The following is a 21,761-nucleotide window of genomic DNA, read 5'->3' on the forward strand; positions in this document are numbered from 1 at the left end:
ATCTCCATTGTTAGAAAGGGGGCTGGGCTGTATGTTGTAAGAAATTAACATCATTTGTGCTTGGGAAAGAACTCAGTTAAATGCATGCTGTGAGAAGCAAAGCTTGATCCCTAGAACCTATGTACAAAGTTGGAATGATGGCATGCTCTTAAAGTCTCAGATTTCAAGATACTGAGAAAGGTAAGTAAGTTCTCGGGGCTTGCCAGCCAAGGCCAAGCAGTGGTTTGCAGGAGAGAGAGAGAGAGAGAGAGAGAGAGAGAGGAGAGGAGAGGAGAGGAGAGGAGAGGAGAGGAGAGGAGAGGAGAGGAGAGGAGAGGAGAGGAGAGGACAGGACAGGAGAGGAGAGGACAGGAGAGGAGAGGACAGGAGAGGAGAGGAGAGGAGTCCTGCCTCAAAAAAGCAAGATGAATGGCATCATCCAAGTTTGACTTCTGGATTCCATACACATTGACACGTGTGTACACAGCATGCACACACAACTTCATATGTATACAGAGATGCTGGCAGCATCTATGACCTCTGCCCATTCGAATCACTGGCATCCTCCTCCAAGCTTGTCATCAAACATGACCAAGGAGCAAAGCCATGGTATTTGAGAATCTCTGCTCTGCACCAGAGCCTCCTTCAGACTACAGTTCCACCACTAAGCCCCAGAAGGACCAATCTGTCTATAAGCACCACAATCTTCTACCAGGACCCACCCAACACTCTTTACTGGAATAGAACAAAATGAAGCTTTAGACAATCCAAAAGTCACAATAGCTCAAATCCAACTGAAAAATATATAAATAAGAAAGGAAATACAATTCAAATCCAGGAGGCAAACCAGTCATGAGAAATAAATGGGAAAAACAAGAGAGAGGTGGATGAACACCACTCACAACAGCTTTCAACCTGCTGTTGGAGTTTGCTTCATGTACTTGGGAAGATAGAGAGAAATGGGAGATGTAAGAAGCCACCTAGAAACTGTTTGGTTGCTATTTGGTGTTGATGCTTTGATAGTACTCCAGGCCCACTGTGTCACAGTTGTCTGAGCTGGGTCACATGTATAGAGGGATGTTTAGACTTCACCATGATCCTTCTAGGTATCCAAAACCAAGCATTTCTGGCAAAAGTCATCATCATCAACAACAACTGGAAAATAGAGACGCAGACAGCCAAAGAGGTTCAGGTAAACAGTGTGTTCCACCTTTCATGAAAAGAGTGTTTAAAGCTGTCCTCTATCAGAAGACAGATAGCGAGGCCTAACTGACAAGTTCCATCAAGCACCTATTACCAGACAGGCCTGAGTAATCTTTTTTTTAACACATATTATCATGGCAAATTGTCGTGTTTTGTTTGAGATCACTCAGGTTGGCTCTGAAGTACACATTCCCAGCATCATCTGAGACCAAAGCATGTTTGTCTCAGAGTCCTCTGAGGTCCTGTCTGGAGATGAGTCACCCACCCCCAGTTCTGTGACACACAAAAAGCCCATGAGCAAAATTGGTGCACCCTTGAAAACATGGAGGAGGAGAGGTATTTCCAGCAGAGCTTACAGTTGCTTAACTCATAATATAAAAATGTCTGCCGTGGGAAAAGCAGCTGCATGTCCAACCATAGAGAGAAAGCTCAATGGACTCCCGCTGACTGCCTCAGCCTCCCTCATCAGTTTAGGCCGGATGCTTTGAGCACCTGATGCCACACCATTCTCTATACCTGCTCCTGTTCCTTCTTTTTGACTTGGAAACCTCACCTGAGGGGTACCTGCACTCTGCTTGGGACCCTCTGTGCTGGAAATTCCAACTGACTGTTTTATCAGGGCTTCTCCAGTTGGTTTCTTCTGGGTGTTTGTCTACCTAGATTTGGTTGTGGCCTTTCTGTTGTCATTTGTTCTTTTCCTTGGATGAGTCACTGGATGCCCAGTGCAGTCTCTGTAGGGAGCACCCACTGACTGCAGGAGCACCCACTGACTGCCTTAAAGGACCTCACATCTCCATTTCTCCTGGATGCTTGCTCTGAGCACCCAAGGTGATGATGCTTTGCCACCTATGTATCAGTTTCTCCATCTGCTGATAGCCATTTCCTCTTTTACTTTGGCTTGCTGTATACTTCATTCATTGAAAACCACATTGTATAGCTATTGTAGATCATCCTCTGAACTGTGTAGAGCAGAGATGCTTATCTGAACTTTGGGGAGCAGAGATGCTTAAACACACTCACCCTGGATGATGCATACCCATCATACAACACTATGGCTTCCCTTCCCATGGCTGATGAAGTCATCAGAGCCTTATTCATGGGGCATCTCAGGAATGCATGCTCACAACGTGAACAGCAAACGTAGTTTTCAGATAGGACCATCCATGTCCAGATAAGGCTTGGTTAATTTTCTGAACCCTACAGGATACTTACTCAGAGAAAGAGTTCCCTTAACACATAATGTTCCTGTTAGTTTGGGGTACTTTTGGAGTCAAGAGGGATCCAGGCTTTGCAAGCATCAGGCACCAGGATCGTTAACGTTCTCACACTCCTCTGTTTCCTCACCTGGCAACTTCTCAGGACAGGTTCTGCTCATTGCTCCTATTGAAGGCAGTTTAAGGAAGGGACTAGATATCCCTAGACCATGCCTGGGCTGGAGATACACCAATCATTGCTGTCCCAAGTAGAGAGTGATTTCTCTAAGCATTAGAGAAGTGCAGGACTACAGTGATAGCTTTAAGAGAACACCACATCTAAAGGCAGCCCCTGCTCAGCAGATTTGCAGTGCCTCCCAGGAACTTGACACCAGTAAACTTTTCACAGAAAAAAAAATCTCCCAAATTCACTTTTATTAAAAAATAAACAAACAAACAAACCCATTTCTTGAATCTAGTACCCCTCTTGATTGAGAGTTCATCACAGCAACCTTGCTCATTTTCTACCCAATCAGTTACTTCATGGTCAAAGCCCAGGTTAACAGGAAGGTCCTGAGCTGATGTAGGGAGAGAAGTTACTGGGCTGAGTCCAGCAGCAGGCTGGACTTTAATTTGTCTCCTGGGTGTATTAGGCTTAAGAAATAGAGCATCAAGGTTTGCTTCTCCCTGCTCGCTTCTACCTAAGCAGTACTGACAAGCCCCGGTACGAATAACTGTAATAGTTCAACGGCTTTGGACTATTTTAAATTCTGAAATGTTTACTACTAAACTTTGATAATGGAAAAGAATCCACCTGAGATAAACACAGGACTCCTGGAAGATATCTGTATGCTGATAATGGTACCAGCCACAAGCAGCTATCTTTCCAGAAAGGAAACATATAAAATCTGATGAAAAGATCATACACCGAATAAACTGCAAGTCTGGGCAGCAGACAGATGCGATGTGTCTGCCAGACCTGAAAAGATGCCTGGCTTGTAGGCATCTCCTGTGTACACCTCCACCACCTCCACCCACGTCTCCCAGCTCTGAACTTAAGCACAGCTTAAAATTCAGAAGGTCAGGAGACCAGTATCTCGTTTTTCAAGGGCAGGCCAGTTTTCAAACTTGGCCTGCCCTTGAGCCCAGGGAATGGGCCCAGTGTGGACCATGTCTGGTATAGATTCAGTAAACACTAACCACCTGGTTGGACGATTAGCTGGGGAGTGGCCGGGGGTTTATTCAACGCACGTGGCTAGGCTGTTGGCTGTCAACCATAGTAAACAATTCCGCCACAGACACAGAGTTGTGGCAATCAGCACATGTGACGTTGTTTTGTACAATCTCCTGCTGAACGCCTTTTGACATTACTTTCGGTGTGACTATAATAATGAAGGAATGAGGAAGCCTTATTTATAAACAATGGAAGGCGAGACAAGGTATTCACTAGGAAAAGTTTAAAACAGAGCCACAAGCACTACTGTAAAATGCATGATGATGAGATATTTCAACAGTTTTCCCATCTCTGGGGGACTGGAAAATCCCTGCAATGAAAATTCTGCAGTGATAAAATTCTGTCCCCATCTGATGAATTACTTGTGAATAATAACATCTCTGGTTTCTTTCAATTATTTTATAATTGTACACCTTTTGCTCTGTCTGATTGGGCAATGGATTAATGAATAAGGACGCCTACTGAATTTAATTAACCCCATTTTTCCTGTGGCCTTTCCATACCTCTGTGGCTAACCTGGAAATTCACTCTCCCTGAGCTGGAACTGGAAGAAGCCAGCCTTGAACCCTGCAAAACCTGTTCCTCCCAGTCAGGCTGGCTTCCCTGCTGCCAAGTATGGGTGACTAAAGATCTCAAGTATTTGGCAGAACTTAGAGGAGGGCTTTCCTAATAACAGCACCAACATTCAAACACTCACCTTATTGTAAAGCATTAGCAATGTTCGAGTTACAATCAGCCATAGAGATGGGTAAGCGAGCTCTCTGGGAGTCAATTACAGTGTCATTCATAATTTATTCCAGGTACAGTGAAGAGCTGATCGGATTTCATGTGTGTCTACACACATGAAAAGATAACAGCTACCCAGAGGAGAATACACATATTTTTCAGGGTGATGTGTTTACCTCTAGTTGACATTTTCAAACTGCAAAGTCCTTCCCATTTTCCAAAAAGTTGTATGGGCTTGAAAACTAAAGCTCATGTTTAAAAAGAATAAGAGACTGTTCTGCAATCTTGCTATCTCAACTCAGTCGAGACAGTCATGAACTCTCCTGGTAAGCACACAGGCAGACAACCCGGCATTTCTTCCTAGAGACAGCTAAGTGTAAACTCGCAGGGCTAAAAATCCCGGGTTCACAGAGTGCACTGCAGTTCCCAGGTATGCATACCAGCGACCCAACTCCAAAATCATTGAGCAGATTTCTGTTGTCAATTCTACGTCATTACATTCATCTGCTATGTTATTCTCTCCAACATATCTCAAAAGCTGAAATAAACTAAAGGTTTTTTTTTTAATTATTTTAAAAGTTACAAATAAATTAAATTTGTTAGGCCACAGTAGACACCTGGCCAGTGGGGTAGCCACAACCACTTCCATCAGAATGTGGTATATCTCGGAGCTCAGTGTTCACCTGCCCTCCCAACCTTGACGAGTCCCAGCTGTACCTCATATCCGCTCGCTGGCTGCTCAGTCACCTTCAGGCTGGGACACGTGTGGATGAAACAAACTTTGGCTCTTCTCTGGGAAGGAAGCCAGCCCCTCTTCACCAAGTCCGAGACCATCACATGGTTTTTCAGGCTGGTACTAAATGCGGTTATCTGAAAGGTGGGGTGCACAGCCTTCCCCTCCTCGGGAGGTTTTACAGGCATTCCGGAGCACTGTGCAATACTGGGAATCTTGTGACTTCAGCAAGCCAGCCTGGCAAACACAATTTTCTTTGTTTGGTGCAGGTATTGAGTGCAGCAGGAGGAGTTTGGGACCAGCCCCAGGGCAAGTCTGTGTCTTCCAACTTCAGACAGTTGCTCCAAAATCTTAGCTATAGGGGCTCACGAGATGGTTGTGGAAACCCCTCGAGTGACCTTTAAATGTCATGAGAAAAGTTCCTTACAGCTGCAGCCTGGCCAACTCCAGCCTCCCGCCTGGGCTCTGAGGTCTTGTTGTCTTCTCTGATTTCAAAGAGACACGTTTCATTCTCGCTTGTTTTCTACTTGCCTTTAAGTTCCAGACTCTGTATTCGCCTGGTTACCAAAAGGTTAGATGTGTGTTTCCATCTCCAGACCCTCAAATCCAAATAAATTATTTACAGAGCTCTGTACAAAGGAACCAGGAGCGATAATTGCTGCTTTTTAGAATGTCTGCTTTTGCTCGCCAGGGGCCTGAAAGGAACAAGTGCAGACTGCCTACCAGCACAAAGGGTGGCCTCAGCCCTGCAAGAGATAAGAGCGCATTCAGGGAAAAAGAGACTCACAGAAGTGACAGCTTCAGGTGGGCATGGAGACCAGGCATGCTGTGCCTGGAAGGACAGTGGCTCAGGTAGGGGTTCCCATCCAGATACAATCAGGGAAGTCCTCTCACACCCTGAGCCTCAGTTTCCCCAGGAAAAACACTGAAATAGAAAAGCCCTTCCTACCAGCCCCCCTCCCCAGGTTATGAGGATCAGGTGAGCTGCACCACCAGACAGGAAAGAGCTGCAGGTGCCAAGGCTGAGGCACACACCCTGTTTAAGAGGGAGTCGCACTTCTGCTCAAATTCTTCGGCACAGTTCTCTCTCCACAGCAGGACTTCATAGCGCCGTGCTTATGAAGGTTTACTTTATGCAAAAAGTTATTAGATTCGGAATGTCAGGTTGCTTAGAGTACAGACCCGAGGAGTATTACTTGCTATTTTCATTTCCTGTGTTGGAGCCATTTCTGTTCATCTGGGCTTGGGAGCCTTTAGCCAAGGTCCTGTGTAAAACAAAGCAAGACCTGGAACTCTTCTTGCAGGGGACTTTTGACTTTTCCCTGTGAAAACTTGAACTCACTTGCATCGCAAGCCAGGGAAGGCCTTGGTGACTTTCCCAGAAGCAGAACTCAATGTCAGTTAGACCCTTCCTTGCTCCTCCCTGCTGTGCACGGGGGGGGGGGGGGGGGGGGGAGAGCGCTGCAAGTCTTAATTATTGGCTAGGACCTGGTTGGTGGGATTTTGGACTCTTGTTATTGAGGGCAAGAGTTGAATGTTAGAACTGAGAATTGGAGCCCGGGAGGAAGTGACTTGAGGTCATTTTGGCCAGTGTTTACACCTGAGTGTGAAAACAGTAGACACAGACTAAATACCAGCCCCAGGCCACAGGACTGGGTCTCCTGTGTTCATCTGTGACTCTGGTTTTCCAAAAGATGTGCATAAGAACAGAACTCCCAGCTGGTAGCAGACTTTATTCACACTATAACTCCCCAGGGATCTTGGGTTTAGAAGCCCTGGGATAAAGGCAGCCAGGGAAGAAATTTGAATAATAAAATAATTAAAATTTATATAAGACCTCAACTAAGAAAGGAATCTGCTAAAAAAAAAAAAAAAAAGGCCGGGCAGTGGTGGCATGCCTTTAATACCAGCACTTAAGAGGCAGAGGCAGGTGGATTTCTGAGTTCAAAACCAGCCTGGTCACAGAGTGAGAGTTCCAGGAGAGCCAGGTTTACACAGAGAAACCATGTCTCGAAAAACAACAACAAAAAACAAAACAAAACAAACAAAAACAAAAACAAAAGAAGAAAGAAAGAAGGAAAGAAAGAAAGAAAGAAAGAAAAGAAGGAAGGAAGGAAGGAAGGAAGGAAGGAAGGAAGGAAGGAAGGAAGGAAGGAATTACCTGGTTTGGGTTCTGAAGGTCTAACCCTGTACCTCCCCAAACTCTCCATTTGAACCAATGCTTCTGTCCTGCCCAGCAGGTCCTGCAAGTCTGAGAACAATCAAGACTTTTCTTCTAGAATCACAATCTACTGCATGACACTGAGCCACACAGAAGCTACCAAAACAACCTATCCAGAAGTTCCAGAACCAGCCAAGGGAAGTTTACATAGGGTTGGTGGGTTGTTATGGAAACCAGCTGTCACAGGCATCACCAAAGCTCATGAGCTCACTGGGACTGTGAGTGACTCCTCCCTCTCCACTGAGTACAATAGTGGCTAGTCACAGAAAAACGATTGTAAAATAGCCAAATAAAAGGCCTCCAGGATGGCTGAACAGGAGTCTTGATGCTGTTAGATCCAACCTCTCAGTGTATGGAGTCAGAATGGAAGATCAGAGAGCAGGGATGTTAGATGAAAGGTCAAAGGTCTGGAGCATCCAATGACAGTTGGGAGATGAGTTTGCATGGATGCTCTAACCAGAACATGGGTTGGACCAAGGCTCCTCTGTTCAAGCATCAGTTCTCTTTGTCAGCAGCCCCCCCCCCCAGCTGTTCTGACGGTCTTAGACTTAAGAGTGGGTCAATTCTGACCATTGCAGACATACATCAGCAAAGAGTAACTCTACCCACTTGAGGCAGGATCTCACCAGGAAAGAGAACCTCCTCCTGATTATGACTCTGACAGCAAAGCTGGCTCACAGCCTTTCGTTTGACCTCGGAACACTGTCCTACATAAAGTACAGGCATCTTCTGTCTGAAAACACATTAGCTCCTTGTGACCCTCGTGGAATTAGCCCTACGATCTCAGATGAACTGCAGAACTGTCCTTGATTCATTTTCCCCATTTACCCAATAGGACAGACATTATTAAACAGCACTGGAGTGGAGGCCAGAGACTGGCTTCCCCCAGTTCTTCTCAGAGACCTCTACTTAGGTAATCCCAGAATTCTTGACTTCCACAGAAAAGAATTTCATGTTGAATGAATATGGGGTTAGAGCTGGAGTTTGTCAAGGAGAGATTGTTATATGAACTGAAGCACTAGGTTAATAGAGAGAACTTTTGGGAAGGACAGTGCACACATAAGCATTGATGTGTGCTTTTCAATAGATAGTCGTACCAGATGACTTAGCAGTGGCCATATGTATTATTGTGGAAAGTCTCAAGTTTCTAAGTTCTAAGGTTGCTAAGAAACCCCCTCTCCCTGTTTTCGGTTGACAGGATAGGATTACATTCTGATAACGTGAGATTTGTTATGAGATTCCTAGGATTTAGTGCCAGAGAGATGGCTCATGCCTGGTTGCTCTTCTAGAGGACCAGGGTTCAATTCCCAATACCCACATGGCAAATCACAACCATCTGTAACTCCAGACCCAGAGGATCCAATGCCCTTCTGGTCTCCATGGGAACAGCACTCATATGGTACATATCCATTTGTGCAGACAAAACACCTATACACATAAAGTAAAATAATTTTTTTAAAAAAATTATTCCTAGAAAAATTGTAGGTTTATATCTAGGAAAGGCAAAAGGTCATGCCTGGTTGTATACATTTAGGCCATTTTAACACTCTTATTTGCAATATTTCTAGGAAAGAAAGAAAACAGTGTTGTCTCTGTGTAGGCAACTTCGTAGCAAATTTTGTTAACTGAGGTAGAATTTCTGACTCTCAGCTGGTGAAAGGCTTCAGTCGCACTCCAGAGCAAGTCATTCTGTCTCTCTCAGTCCCCTCTGTCCCCTGCCTTCTCTAGTGCCTCAGCAGCAACGCCTTCCTTCTTCCATGGATGCTGTGAAGTCTGGAGGAGAAGGCATAAACCAAGCTCTCGGGCAGAGCTGGCTCTAGCGACTCCAGAGATAGCTGCTGTCATGCCCAAAGGGCAAAGACTGAAACTAAGAGGTGGTAAACATGTTCACACTTGAGAAGGACAGCTGCTAAAGAGACAGAAACTGGAGCTGGGGAGATGGCTCAGTCAGTCCCACAAGCGGAGTGACCTGAATTAGATCCCAAGAATTCAAATAAGAAAAACTGGGCATAATGGCTTGAGTTTGTAATGCCAGAATTGGGGAGGTATGAATAGAAAGATCCCAGGGACTCAGTGGCTGGGCTAGCCTGCTTAAGCAGTTCCAGACTTGTGAGGTAGAAAGTGACTAATGCTAAGCCCTGGTCTCCACACACATTCCATAGAATGCATCTGCATCTGAACAGGTACCATACACACAAACACACACACACACACATACACACACATGTGCACACACATAGTGCATGCACATAACAGACTTTTTAAGAAGAAAAGCAGGAACCCATTATAGTTCCAGGACTCTTGGCCTATAGTGGTGACACGAATTGAGGCCAATAGCCATTTGATTTCCTCACCTGGGAAAAAGAACTAGAGCAGGCTGTTATTCTGATACAATTTTTAATTCCTATACCAAACAGAAGAAGAAATTACCAGGCACATTCTCTTCCAAAGGACAGAAAGCCGACTGGGGTAAAATCTGTTTGGGATTCTGCTGTGTCTCTCTCCCATCTCACAACAGGAGTACCAGAATATTATAGATGTGCACTGCAATACCTGGCCTTAGAATACCTGGGGATCTGAACTCAGGTCCCTACACTTGTGTGCCATGTGTGCAAACAAGCATCAGTGTCAAACAGTGCCGTGCCCTCACACTGGTGTGCAGTAGTCAAGGACATGGATTCTTTTGAGGTTTCCCAGAGCTCCCCTTCCTGGGAGCCTTCCTCCACATTTAACCCCAAACTGACTCATAGACTCCATGAAGGCTGGCCTGTCTCTGACCTCACTGAATGACAACATAATTCTCTATATGTTGATATGCCCACTCGCACCCAACTCTTATGTTCAAGCTCTAACCCTTAATTTTTACATTCCTTAGAGATGAGGCCTGAGGGAGATAATTATGGTTAAATAATATCACGAGAGTGGGGCTCTCCTGATAAGATTAGAGATCTTATGAGAAGTGGGGATCCCTACTTAGTGCTTTACAGCAGAGCACAGGAGGTCAAGCACTATAGCAGTTGTCATTGAAACTCTCATTGCGCTGTTACCCTGACCTCAGACATCAGCTTCCAACACTGAGAAATTCTCACTGAGAAATTCTCACACATCACTTAAGCCGCCAAGTCTGATTCTTCATGGCGGTTCAAGCTGACTGAGACAAATCCTGGAGAATCTTAATAGGCCTGAAACAGGCATTTGGCCCACATGAGACCAATCCAGGTCTATCTTGGACAGCCAGGGTCCTGGAGCTTCATGGGTAGGGGAGCAACATGAACACTTTAGGCACTGCTAGTACAGGTGGCAGCTGTCGCTGAGAGGACAGGCACATCCAGATAATCACGGAACCTTCTCCCTAAGTGTGCAATGAGGGACTCTGGTTTGTCTGTAATGCTTTCCTCTTAGGTAATAGTGTTTGGCTTTGGGTTCTCTGACTTGCAACCAGCAGAGTTTGTGTTCATCTTTGAAAACCCATTTATGTTTTAACAGATACAACACAGCTCTGTACCAGGCACCAGAGAGGCAGAGGTGTGAGCCACATCCCACTTCCACAGGAGTTCATTGCTCAGCAGTAGAACAACCCTTGACAAGAATTACTCTGAACACAAAGAGGTCTACTATGAGAATTTGTACTCCTGTGCTGGAACTCTCACAGGGTCTGGGACATAGTGTGGATCCTAGAAGGGTAACTGGACTGCAGTTGAAGGCCAGGGTTAGAATTCTGTGGATAAAAGTCAAGTATAGGACACTTCTCATTACCCTGCCTCAAACACCTTCCCTCAAACATTTACAAAGGGGATGCCAGGACCCAAGATGCCAAGATGCAATTGTTTGTGCTACTTATCATAGGAAACGGCTTCTTGGTATCTCTCTCTCTCTCTCTCTCTCTCTCTCTCTCTCTCTCTCTCTCTCCCTCCCTCCCTCCCTCCCTCCCTCCCTCCCCCCCCATGTGTAGTGTGTACGTGTGTGTGTGTGTGTGTGTACGTGTGTGTGTGTGTATGTGTGTATGTGCGCATGTGTTCATATTTATGGAGGTCTCAGGTAGCAATCTCTGACTTCCACTTTGTTTAAGACTGAGTCTCTTGTTGGCTGCTGCATATACCAGGCTAGCTGGCCCTCAGGCTTCTGGGTATTCTTCTGTCTCCACTTCCTGTCTCGCCCAGGAGCACTGGCATTACAGATGTGCACGATCATACCTGACTTTACATGGGTTCTGGGGATTTGAACTAAGGTCCTCACACTTGTGTGCCAAGTACTTTTTCCACTGAACTGTCTCCCCGGCCCTTTCTCTTCTTTTCCTTAAAGCAAACAAGCCATGCACTATGAAGGTTAGACCTCTGTTTTGCTAATGTCCTATAGAAGGTTCCATCGCATTTTTCTAAATTGTTTACCTAAAGTGACTGAAACGGCCATTGGTGGCCATTGCTACTCCATGACACTAAAGTCACATCAACAAGCCCCAAACATGTTTACCGTTGAGACAGATGGGGAACGAGGCTCTTATTCTCCTTATCCTGGATGTGATATACAGGGTTGCCTAGAATATGCATTGAAGTATTTAAATGATGAATTATTCAAAAAGAAGGGGAGCCGTGGGTACCTGGTGCCAGAAATTCATGCTTGTGAATTCTTAATCTCTAGTGGGATTACTCTTACGACTGTGAAAGACGGTCTAATTATGCAGCTTCAGAGCTGATTTCCTGCAAGGCCTGTGCTGATCTAAAAGGCATTAGGCTGCAATAAAAACAGATGAGTGTGGGTTTCTGAATTCATAACCAAGCCTTCCTTTTGGAGGGGAGTGACACTTTATCTATGGATGCTTTACTCATCACGAAGGAACTGAAGTTTCCCCCTGGCACAAGGGCTGACTGTCGGAACATCCTTCAATGAAAACAGATGTGTGCGAGCCATAGAGGACCACTGCAAACCCACATACCCTTCTGTTAGCTCCTGCTTGATGCATGGTGGAATGGAAGAGATGATTGAGAGTGCTGTGTCCATTAAATAAACTCACTGGTTCCAAGCTAGACTTCGGTGGAGTCGTTGCTTTGTTCTGTCATCACACCGCGGTGACTAAACATGTGTTTATGTCTCCCCAAGAAAAGTCAGCAACAAAAACCGTGGGCTCATTAACATAAGAGAAAGGGAATGGGAGTTTATTTGGCAAGTCCTTCTGTCGCTACATATTTGAGCTGAGTGATTGCCTCAATGAAATGGAAAAGGAGGAGTCTTTCAGTCATCAGGTATAAGTGTGTGGTGGTTAGTATTAATTGTACATGTGAAAGAAGCTAGAATCATCTGAGATACTGGCTTCTGGTCATGTCTGTTGGGGGTTATCTTGATTGTGTTCACTGAGATGGATGGAAAGGCTTGTCCACTATGGGTGGTGTCATTCTCTAGCTGAGATCCTAGACAGTATAAGTGGGAAAAGAGAGCTGAGCAGCAGCATGCGTTGATCTCTGCTTCCTCAGTGTGAATTTGATGAGGCCAAGCAGCTTCAAGATCCTGCTGCTTTGCCTCCCCACCATGATGGGTTATATACCCTTGAGGTATGACTCAGAATAACCCATTTCTACATGATGTAGCTTTTGTCGGCATATTTCATCACAGAAACAGGAAAAGAAACTAAGGCATTGTTCAGTAGTTGTAGTAAATAAAAGATGTTATATAGGTATTTTCTCCAAATTGAAACACCTACTCTGGAGATGTTTCTGAGGCTCCTAAGGCTCCAGAAGCTCAGAAAGTTATGAGACTAATAGTCTGGTCCATGGAGATATATAACCAGTAGGCAACTGCTGGACAAAGAGAGTAGACTCTCTGGTAGAGCTGCCTATAGGATGTGTTGGGAGCTCCAGGGCTGTAGTCACTGGCCAAACTAGATGGGCTTTTCATAATGTGGCTACCATTGAGTGACCCACATTCCTGTAACTCTTCATCTATGCTGCTCTTAGTAACCCAAATGAACTCACTAGTTCCAAGAAAGAACCAACGGGCGGAGTTATTTCTTGGTTCTGTCATCATGTGGGGTGACTAAATGTGTTTATGTCTTCCCAAGAAAATTCAGCAAAAGGGGCCGATGGTTCTATATAACATTTTCTCTATTGTGAATAGAAACTTTCTCCTACTTCTTTTGGAGTGTTTGGAAAATCATGATAATTTGATGTTTGGAAAGTGGCAAACATGGGGTGGGGCCAGGGTGGGGGAAGAACAGCAGGAACACAACAGTATTGGCACGTTCATCTCTATCACTCACTTGCTCCCACTTCTGCAAACAATTGAGAATCATTTATTTAGCACCCACTGGGTGTTCAGTGCTGTGCCAACTGCTCTGATTAAATATTCAAAGCCACTTCTAATGTTGCTGAAAACCAAAGCAACCCACCGTTAAGGGGGAAATCATATTTCTCTCCTTCAGATCCACTGGGAGGAGAGTTATTTGAAGACAACGCATGGTGTTTTCCTATTTTCCCTCCAATGTCTCTAATGGATCTTAAAAAAGAAAAGCCATGATTTTAGAAATTGCCTTTGATTTTAGAGAGTAGATCTCAACAAGCAGGAGGAGGGAGGGTTGCAGCTGACATTTTCCGGAAATATCGAACTCAATTTCCTGTTTATATCCTAGAGTAATTTTACTCAACAAGAAAACTTCATTGGCTGCCACCTCCCTCTCCCTTCTGTGCTTTGGCCATGCCTTCTTCCACAGGTGCACACAAGGAGGCTTTCTGATTACAAGCCTGGCTAGAAGAACAAAGGCCAGAGACTTAGCACTGTGGCTTGAGTTGACATGTCACTTGTTCCAATCACCTCCCCGGCAAACACATCAACCATCTCTCTCAGCTGTGTTTTCTTATACAGTTAAATGAATTTTTCAATGAGTTGATATAAACACGTTTCTGAAATACAATACGTTTCAGCAAAACCCCTAGGGGCAATTTAAGCTTAGCCTCCCCATTTTCACAAATAAAGTTTTACTGGCTCACAGCCTCTGTGAATCTTAAGTACTGACTCCATCTCACATAACAGGTCAGAATAACTGACCTGAAGTGTGGGCTGGTAGGCACCTGGTAGATGAAGCCAGGCTCGTTGGCCAATGTGTGAACATTTTGCTGGTTGCTGGGGGTGGGGGGTGGGGGATGACTTTCTATATGCCCCTACCTCTCAGCTAGCCCACACCCCATGCCAGAAAGTCTTCTCATGGTTGTGAGTGACCTCTTTGACCTCTCAGAGGACTCACTTTTTTAGTGCCAAAGTTGGATAACCCAGATATTTTTTCAAGATGATAGTTACAGGGAAAGATGTGGCTCAGTAGGTCACCCTCATATATGAATAGTGGCAATTGAAGTGAACAGAATTTTGACTTCCTGGTACTCCCATGAATCAATGCTAGCTACCTGCCCAAACAAACAAACAAACAAACAAACAAAACTTTAACAGATCATTCTTAAAAGAAGAAACACAAATGATTAACATCTTTAACAGTATCCTACATGCTTTCCCATCAGGGAAAGGCCAATCAAAACTATCTAGGAATACCACTTCACCCCAGTCAGGACTGCTATTTTTTTTTTAAAGCAACAAATGATAAAGATTTGTGGGAAGTGGAACCCTTATTCACTGCTGGTAGAATGTAAGCTTGTTTGGTCACTATGGAAAGCAGTATAGAGGTTTCTCAAAAAACTAAAAATAGAACTATCAGATGACCCAGTTGTACCATTTTTGAGTAGATATCCCCAAAGACTCTATATCCTACCCCCCAAGTCCTTGTACACCACGTTTGTTGCTGTTCTATTGACAACAGCAAGGGGATGGAAACGATGCATGGATAATGAAGTATGGTTCATACACACAATAGAATTTTACTCAGCTGTAAAAAAAGAGTGGATTTTTTAAAATTCCATAAAAGAGCACAGATCTAGAAATTCTTATATCTAGTGAATAACTCAGACTCAGAAGGACAAAAGCCATGTATCTCTCTTACGGGGATCTTAGCTTCTAATTTTAATATGTGTGTATAATTGTGGGTGTGCAGGGTTGCGAGTATGGAATATGCCATGAAACTAGAAAGGAGACCATGAGAGTGGAAAAGGCATGAAGGAAAGGGAAACATTTGATATGGAACCATAAGGATGGAAGGGAAAGAGCTGGGGGAGGGGGTTAGAAGAAAAGCAATACAAACAAATTGTTTTGAAAATGTTATAATAAAACTTATTTTTAGCCAGGTGTGGTGGTATATACCTTTAATTCCAGCTCTAGAGGCAGAGGCAGGCAGAACTCTTCAAGTTCAAAGCCATCCTGGTCTACATAGTGAGTTTCAAGATAGCCAAGGCTATATAGAGACCCTGTCTTAAAAACAGCAGTAATAAAAACAAACCAATATGCATGCAAACTAAAATATGAAGAAACCAAAAGGACGAGTCATTAACCAAGAAGATGGCATGGCCCCTCCTCATAGCAGGGGGTGGAGGGAGGGCTTGCCCAAATAATTCAAAGAAGGCTCACCTGCATCTGGGACTTGCCAATCACTCTGCTATCCGGATGCTTGCTTCTCTGCCCATACTCTTGGTTGGTCCCAATGACATCTTCCCAAACTCCTTTACCCAATGTGGGTTTTCTGAATGATAGTTAGTTCTTACCCTAGCAGGTATATTCATGGCTGGTTTCTAGTGTCTCACTTGTTACAATTTCCACATTAGATCCCCTCTATCCTCTACTTTATCCTTACACACCTCCTATCCATTTTTTTTTTTTTGCCTTGTCAAACATGATGAAGAACACATTCTAATAGGGTATCAAGAACACAGGTACTGCAAGTGGTGTTCCCATAAACAAAGGAATCATGGGATTTAGACAGTCTTGGTCATGTTGGGAAATGGATGGTATTTACAGCATCTAGTCACTGTGGCAGCCGTTGGGTGTGTATGTGAAGGTGAATGTGGCAGCAGCCATTCTCTTCAAATCAATTTCCCACCTGCTCTGTACAGGTATTGATTGTCTTTGTTGCAGGGCTTTTGGGAGATGGGGTTTAATGGCTCACAGAGCATAGGTCTGAGTCATACTTCAAAAGCTTGGTAGAAGAGCTTGCGGATGGCATGTTAGTAGCTCTTGAAGTGACTCTCTATTGCTCTCCTGCCTTGCTTTAATCACTGGCTTCAGGACCCTGGTCCCCTACCCCTTGTATTATTGAAATGTACTTCTGAGGTCAACTGAAGCTGTTGAGCGTTCTCCAGAGTACTTGGCTAAACCCAATTCCAACTCCTCATTATGTCCTGCCCCTACCTCACCACCGGTGAATGGTCCAGTTCATCCTTGACCTTCACCTCTAGCACTATTTACACTGGGAGCCAAACCGTCAGTACATGGGCATTGGCGGGGATACTTGGGACCTAAACAATCACGAGGATTCTCCCCTGTGAGACACCAGGCTTCTGATTAACTGATGGGATAAAGTTCAGCAGAGCTCACCACTCTCCCTGGTGGATTCCATTTCTCTGCTGTGCTTGTGGTGATCTCATACCCAACTGGGAAACCTACAGTGCCCTGCAGCCTGATTGCTGAGCATCTGGAAGGTAAGGCCAACTGAAAGAATTGCTTCCTTTCCCACTTGCTGTGTGCAGTCACAGCCTTAGGGCAAGGTCATCTTACTATGTAAACACCGTCTCTCCTCCTGTGTTTTCCCCAGGTTCTCAGCCCGGTAACTCCAATGGTGCATTCCCAGCCAGCTTGGCCACCAAGGGGAAGTGGGCCTCAGATTCAATTTCTCCTCCCTGTCCATGGCTCACAAAGCATTCTTTTCTCTGGTTTCAACAGTGCTTTCTCTGCCCTGGCTTCTGTTTCCCTGATCCAGGTCTACCTGTACCTCAGCCACAGGTCTGACTGTACCTCACCTTGCAGTTAAAATTCAAATTGGACTGCAGTCCTGTTTTGAAGTGAAGAAAACAACCTGGTACTGAAGAGCTGGAATGAACCGAGAAAGACAGGGCCAGACCAGGTGAGGTGCGGGTGAGCAGCCCATTCACAGAGACTGGGAGGGAGAAGACGTCTGAAATCCTTAGCTAGTTTTAGGCAGAGAATACATATTATCAGCCACCAGCAGAGATGGTCTCCTCTCTTCAGCTAAACCTTTCAGCAAACATCCTCAGACATTACCAGAAGCTTGTCTCCTAAGGGACTCTAGGTCAGAACGAGTTGACAGTCTAGATTAACCATCACAGCTACCTTTGGTCTCTTAATTTCCATTTGTCTCTAGAGTATTGCTTTTCCCCCTTTTACAGCCAAGTGTGTGTTTGTTGTTGTACATAAGAATACAGGTTCAATACATGTAAAGAACTCAAGAAGGTGAACTCCAGAAAATCAAATAACCCCATTAAAAAATGGGGCGCAGAGCTAAACAAAGAATTCTCAACTGAGGAATACCGAATGGCTGAGAAGCACCTGAAAAAAAAGTTCAACATCCTTAATCATCAAGGAAATGCAAATCAAACAACCCTGAGATTCCACCTCACACCAGTCAGAATGGCTAAGATAAAAAATTCAGGTGACAGTAGATGCTGGTGAGGATGTGGAGAAAGAGGAACACTCTTCTACTGCTGGTAGAATTGCAAGCCTCTACAACCACTCTGGAAATCAGTCTGGTGGTTCCTCAGAAAATTGGACATAGTACTACCAGAGGATCCCGCAATACCTCTCCTGGGCATATACCCAGAAGATGTTCCAACTGGTAATAAGGACACATGCTCCACTATATTCATAGCAGCCTTATTTATAATAGCCAGAAGCTGGAAAGAACCCAGATGTCCCTCAACAGAGGAATGGATACAGAAAATGTGGTACATTTACACAATGGAGTACTACTTGGCTATTAAAAACAATGAATTTATGAAATTCCTAGGCAAATGGATGGATCTGGAGGGTATCATCCTGAGTGAGGTAACCCAATCACAAAAGAACTCACATAATATGTACTCACTGATAAGTGGATATTAGCCCAGAAACTTAGAATACCCAAGACACAATTTGCAAAACAAGTGAAACTAAGAACAAAGACCAAAGTGTGGACACTTCGCCCCTTCTTAGAATTGGAAACACAACACTCATGGAAGGAGTTAGAGAGACAAAGTTTGGAGCTGGGACAAAAGGATGGACCATCCAGAGACTGTCGCACCCAGGGATCCATCCCATAATCAGCCACCAAACGCAGATACCATTGCATACACCAGCAAGCTTTTGCTGAAAGGACCCTGATATAGCTGTCACTATTGAGGCTATGTCTGTGCCTGGCAAACACAGAAGTGGATGCTCACAGTCAGGTATTGGATAGGACACAGGGCCCCCAATGGAGGAGCTAGAGAAAGTATCCAAGGAGCTGAAGGGGTCTGCAACCCTATAGGTGGAACAACAATATGAACTAACCAGTACCCCTAGAGCTTGTGTCTCTAGCTGCATATGTATCAGAAGATGGCCTAGTCAGCCATCACTGGGAAGAGAGGCCCCTTGGTCTTGCAAACTTTATATGCCCCAGTACAGGGGAACACCAGGGCCAAGAAGTGGGAGTGGGTGGATAGGGGAGTGGGAGGTGGGGTATGGGGGACTTTCAGGATAGCATTTGAAATGTAAATGAAGAAAATACTTAATAAAAATTGGGGAAAAATGAATTAACAAAAAAAAATTATGGAAGCCAGGAAAAAAAAAAAGAATACAGGTCCATGCTACTGTGCATGTGTGGATGTCAGAGGGCAATGCCATCCAATATGAATCAGACTCAGGTCATCAGGCGTGACAGTCCTTTATCTGCTAACCCATCTCACTAGTCAATTCTAGGCTGTTGCATTGTGGTTGTCATGAAACTTACATAAAACACACTTTGTGGTCATTAACCTTCTTTCCAGTTTCAAACACCATTTCTGTCTCCCATGTTGAATAACAAGAGAAAGATAATAGCAGGAAGAGATAAGAAGATGGGCATATTTACTCCAGGCAAAGGGAAAAATTAAGCACCACGAGGTCAACCATGTGCGTTACTCCCAGTAGATCCCAACAGTCACCATATCACGCTTTGTACTGGATGGTTTAGTCATCAGAGGACGGAGCCTCAGCTGAGAAAATGCCTCCATGAGATCCAACTGTAAGGGGTTTTCTCAATTAGTGATCAATGTGGGAGGACCCAACTCATTGGTAGTGCCATCCCTGAGCTGGTGTCCTGAGTCCCATAAGAAAGCAGGCTGAGCAAACCATGGGAAGCAAGCCAGGAAGCAGCACCCACTCCGTGGCCTCGGAATCAGCTCCTGCCTCCTGACTCTAGCCCTGCTTGAGTTCCGGCCCTGACTTCCTCTAATGGTGTACTATGATCTGGAAGTATAAGCTGAATAAACCCTTTCCTCCCCAGCTTGCTTTTCTGCCGTGGTATTTCATCGCAGCAATAGAAATCCTGCCTAAGACACCTTTGTATTCTATCCTACCTGTCTCCCTCTTGGTAGACACAAGAACATGTTTATGTCTTGTATCTCAGTCCGTTGAGTCCACGGACCATTTCCCAGACTGTGATCTTCAATCTGATGAATAGGCTCCCATTCAGGTTTATTTCCTCTTGCCTTGTCCTGTGGTTGTTCTATCAGTCAAGTCACTGTAAAAAGCCACCAGGCTAGGAGGAGGTCTTTCTCCAGTGTGTACACCCTGGCTTCCTTTATCTTGCTGTTACTCCTCCACCTCGTTCCTTTCAAGGGTTACATGAACATGCACATGCATTGAATGAGAACAACATAACAGCCTTCTAAGAAGCAGCTACCGTTTGCAGACTGCCTGACCATCTTATACGCTTGTAGACAAGACAGGCTTAATTGTGAAGTTCAAGGCTGTCTCCCCAAACCCAGCAGACATCCTCCCTCTTCTCATGTAACTCAGTTTAAGTCAAGATTATTGTAGTTTGGATCATCCTTGAAATACATGGAAGGTTTTTGCATTACTTAAGAAAAACATAGAGTAATTTATTTTCTATGGTAAAGAACAAATTCTTACGGAAATGCTCATTAAGTACAAAGGCAGCACCAAGTTTTATTTGTACTGTTTTTCTATTTGTTTGGTGTTTTACATTTTTGGATTTTTTTTTCTTTGTTTGTTTTTTGATACAGTGTCAATCTGTAGCCCAGACCATCCCAGAATTTGATACATAGGCCAGACTGGCCTAGAACTTGCTATGTAGCACAGGCTGCCTGCAAACTCTGTACATAGCCCAGGCCGGCCTGGAACTCATAGTAATCCTCCTGTCTCAGTTTCTAACATCATAATAATATAGGCATGAACCACCATGCCTGCTCCTTGGTTGTTGTTGTTGTTGTTTTGCACTGTTTTCCTAAGCAAGTTGTGGGTTGTTGGTCTCTCCATAGGAGTGGCCATTAAGTCATATGAAAGCAGATTATCACAGATAACTGGATAAAGGATGGAGGTTTGACTCAAGTGTAGTTAAATTCTCATAAAGGAGCTGTGTCATGAGGGACAAAGAGACTGAGTCAATTAGTTCTAGGATAGTAATCAGGACACTGACGTTGCCTGAGTCCTGTCACCGCATAGAGCCATGTACAATGGGATGAAGATAAGTTGGGTCACAGAGAGGACAGGAAACATTTGAGAAGCAAAGATGGTCAGAGCACCTTGGCCAGACTCACTGGTGCTCACCCATGCTTTATTCTAATGCAAGTCTTATGTGACTTACACACTGAGACTCCTGCCCCATACAATCTCAAGCAGTTGCCCTGACTCCGGGGCATTGAAAGATGCTTTGGATGGCGCAGCACAAGCATCCATCAACCTGGTCTTTCCTCCCCCAGGCTGACAGCTTCACTCCCTCTGCTTCCTCAGCTACTTTCTCGCCTTCCAGCTGTTCGTGAAAGACCTCCAGAGAAGGCGTCAGGGACACACAGCCAGATACATTCTAAGAAGACGCCTGAGTCTTCATGGTGGGAATTTCCAAGGCTTAGTATACTTGATGCCTCAGTTTAAAACTAACAGAATTTGCAAGTTGAAAAGAACTTTATGCTGAAAGACTATAAGGTGGTTTGAATGATTGGCCCATAGGGACTGGCACTATTAGGAGGTATGGCCTTGTTGGAGTAGATGTGGCCTTGTTGGAGGAAGTGTGTCACTGTGGGAGTGGGCTTTGAGATCCTCCTCCTAGCTACCTGGAAGATAGTCTCTCCTGGTTGCCTTTGGATCAAGATGCAGAGCTCTCAGCTCCTTCTCCAGCATCATGTCTGGCTACATGTTGCCATGCTTCCTGCTATGATGATAATGGACTGAACCTGTGAAATTGTAAGACAGCCACAATTAAATGTTTGCCTTTATAAGAGTTGCCTTGGCCATGGTATCTCTTCACAGCAATGGAAACCCTAAGACAGACCATATAACCAAATTTTCAAGACAATCCTGGGCACTAATAATCTGTTTAATTTACAACCAATCTAATATTTGCTTCTGAGAGTATCC

General features: G+C 44.6%; 1 protein-coding gene across 7 annotated transcripts in view; it reads right to left on the bottom strand.

The window, feature by feature from the left end:
• The window catches only part of D7Ertd443e (DNA segment, Chr 7, ERATO Doi 443, expressed), a 254,380-nt gene that overhangs the window by 228,028 nt on the left and 4,591 nt on the right, over window positions 1–21,761 (bottom strand). For 2 of the 7 annotated variants that reach the window (XM_030242987.1, XM_011241902.3), the window contains exon 1: window positions 5,053–5,107. The exons of 2 other annotated variants lie outside the window; for them this stretch is intronic. In XM_030242987.1, the coding sequence (XP_030098847.1) occupies window positions 5,053–5,057 (5 nt within the window). In that variant the 5' untranslated portion in view covers window positions 5,058–5,107. Of the gene's footprint in view, window positions 1–5,052; window positions 6,007–7,229; window positions 7,349–21,761 lie in introns of those variants that run through there. 3 more of the 7 variants (XM_011241901.2, XM_011241906.2, XM_011241904.3) reach the window with 3 other exon arrangements.

This window comes from Mus musculus, chromosome 7 (genome assembly GCF_000001635.26).
Source record: "Mus musculus strain C57BL/6J chromosome 7, GRCm38.p6 C57BL/6J".
Lineage (NCBI taxonomy): Eukaryota > Metazoa > Chordata > Mammalia > Rodentia > Muridae > Mus > Mus musculus.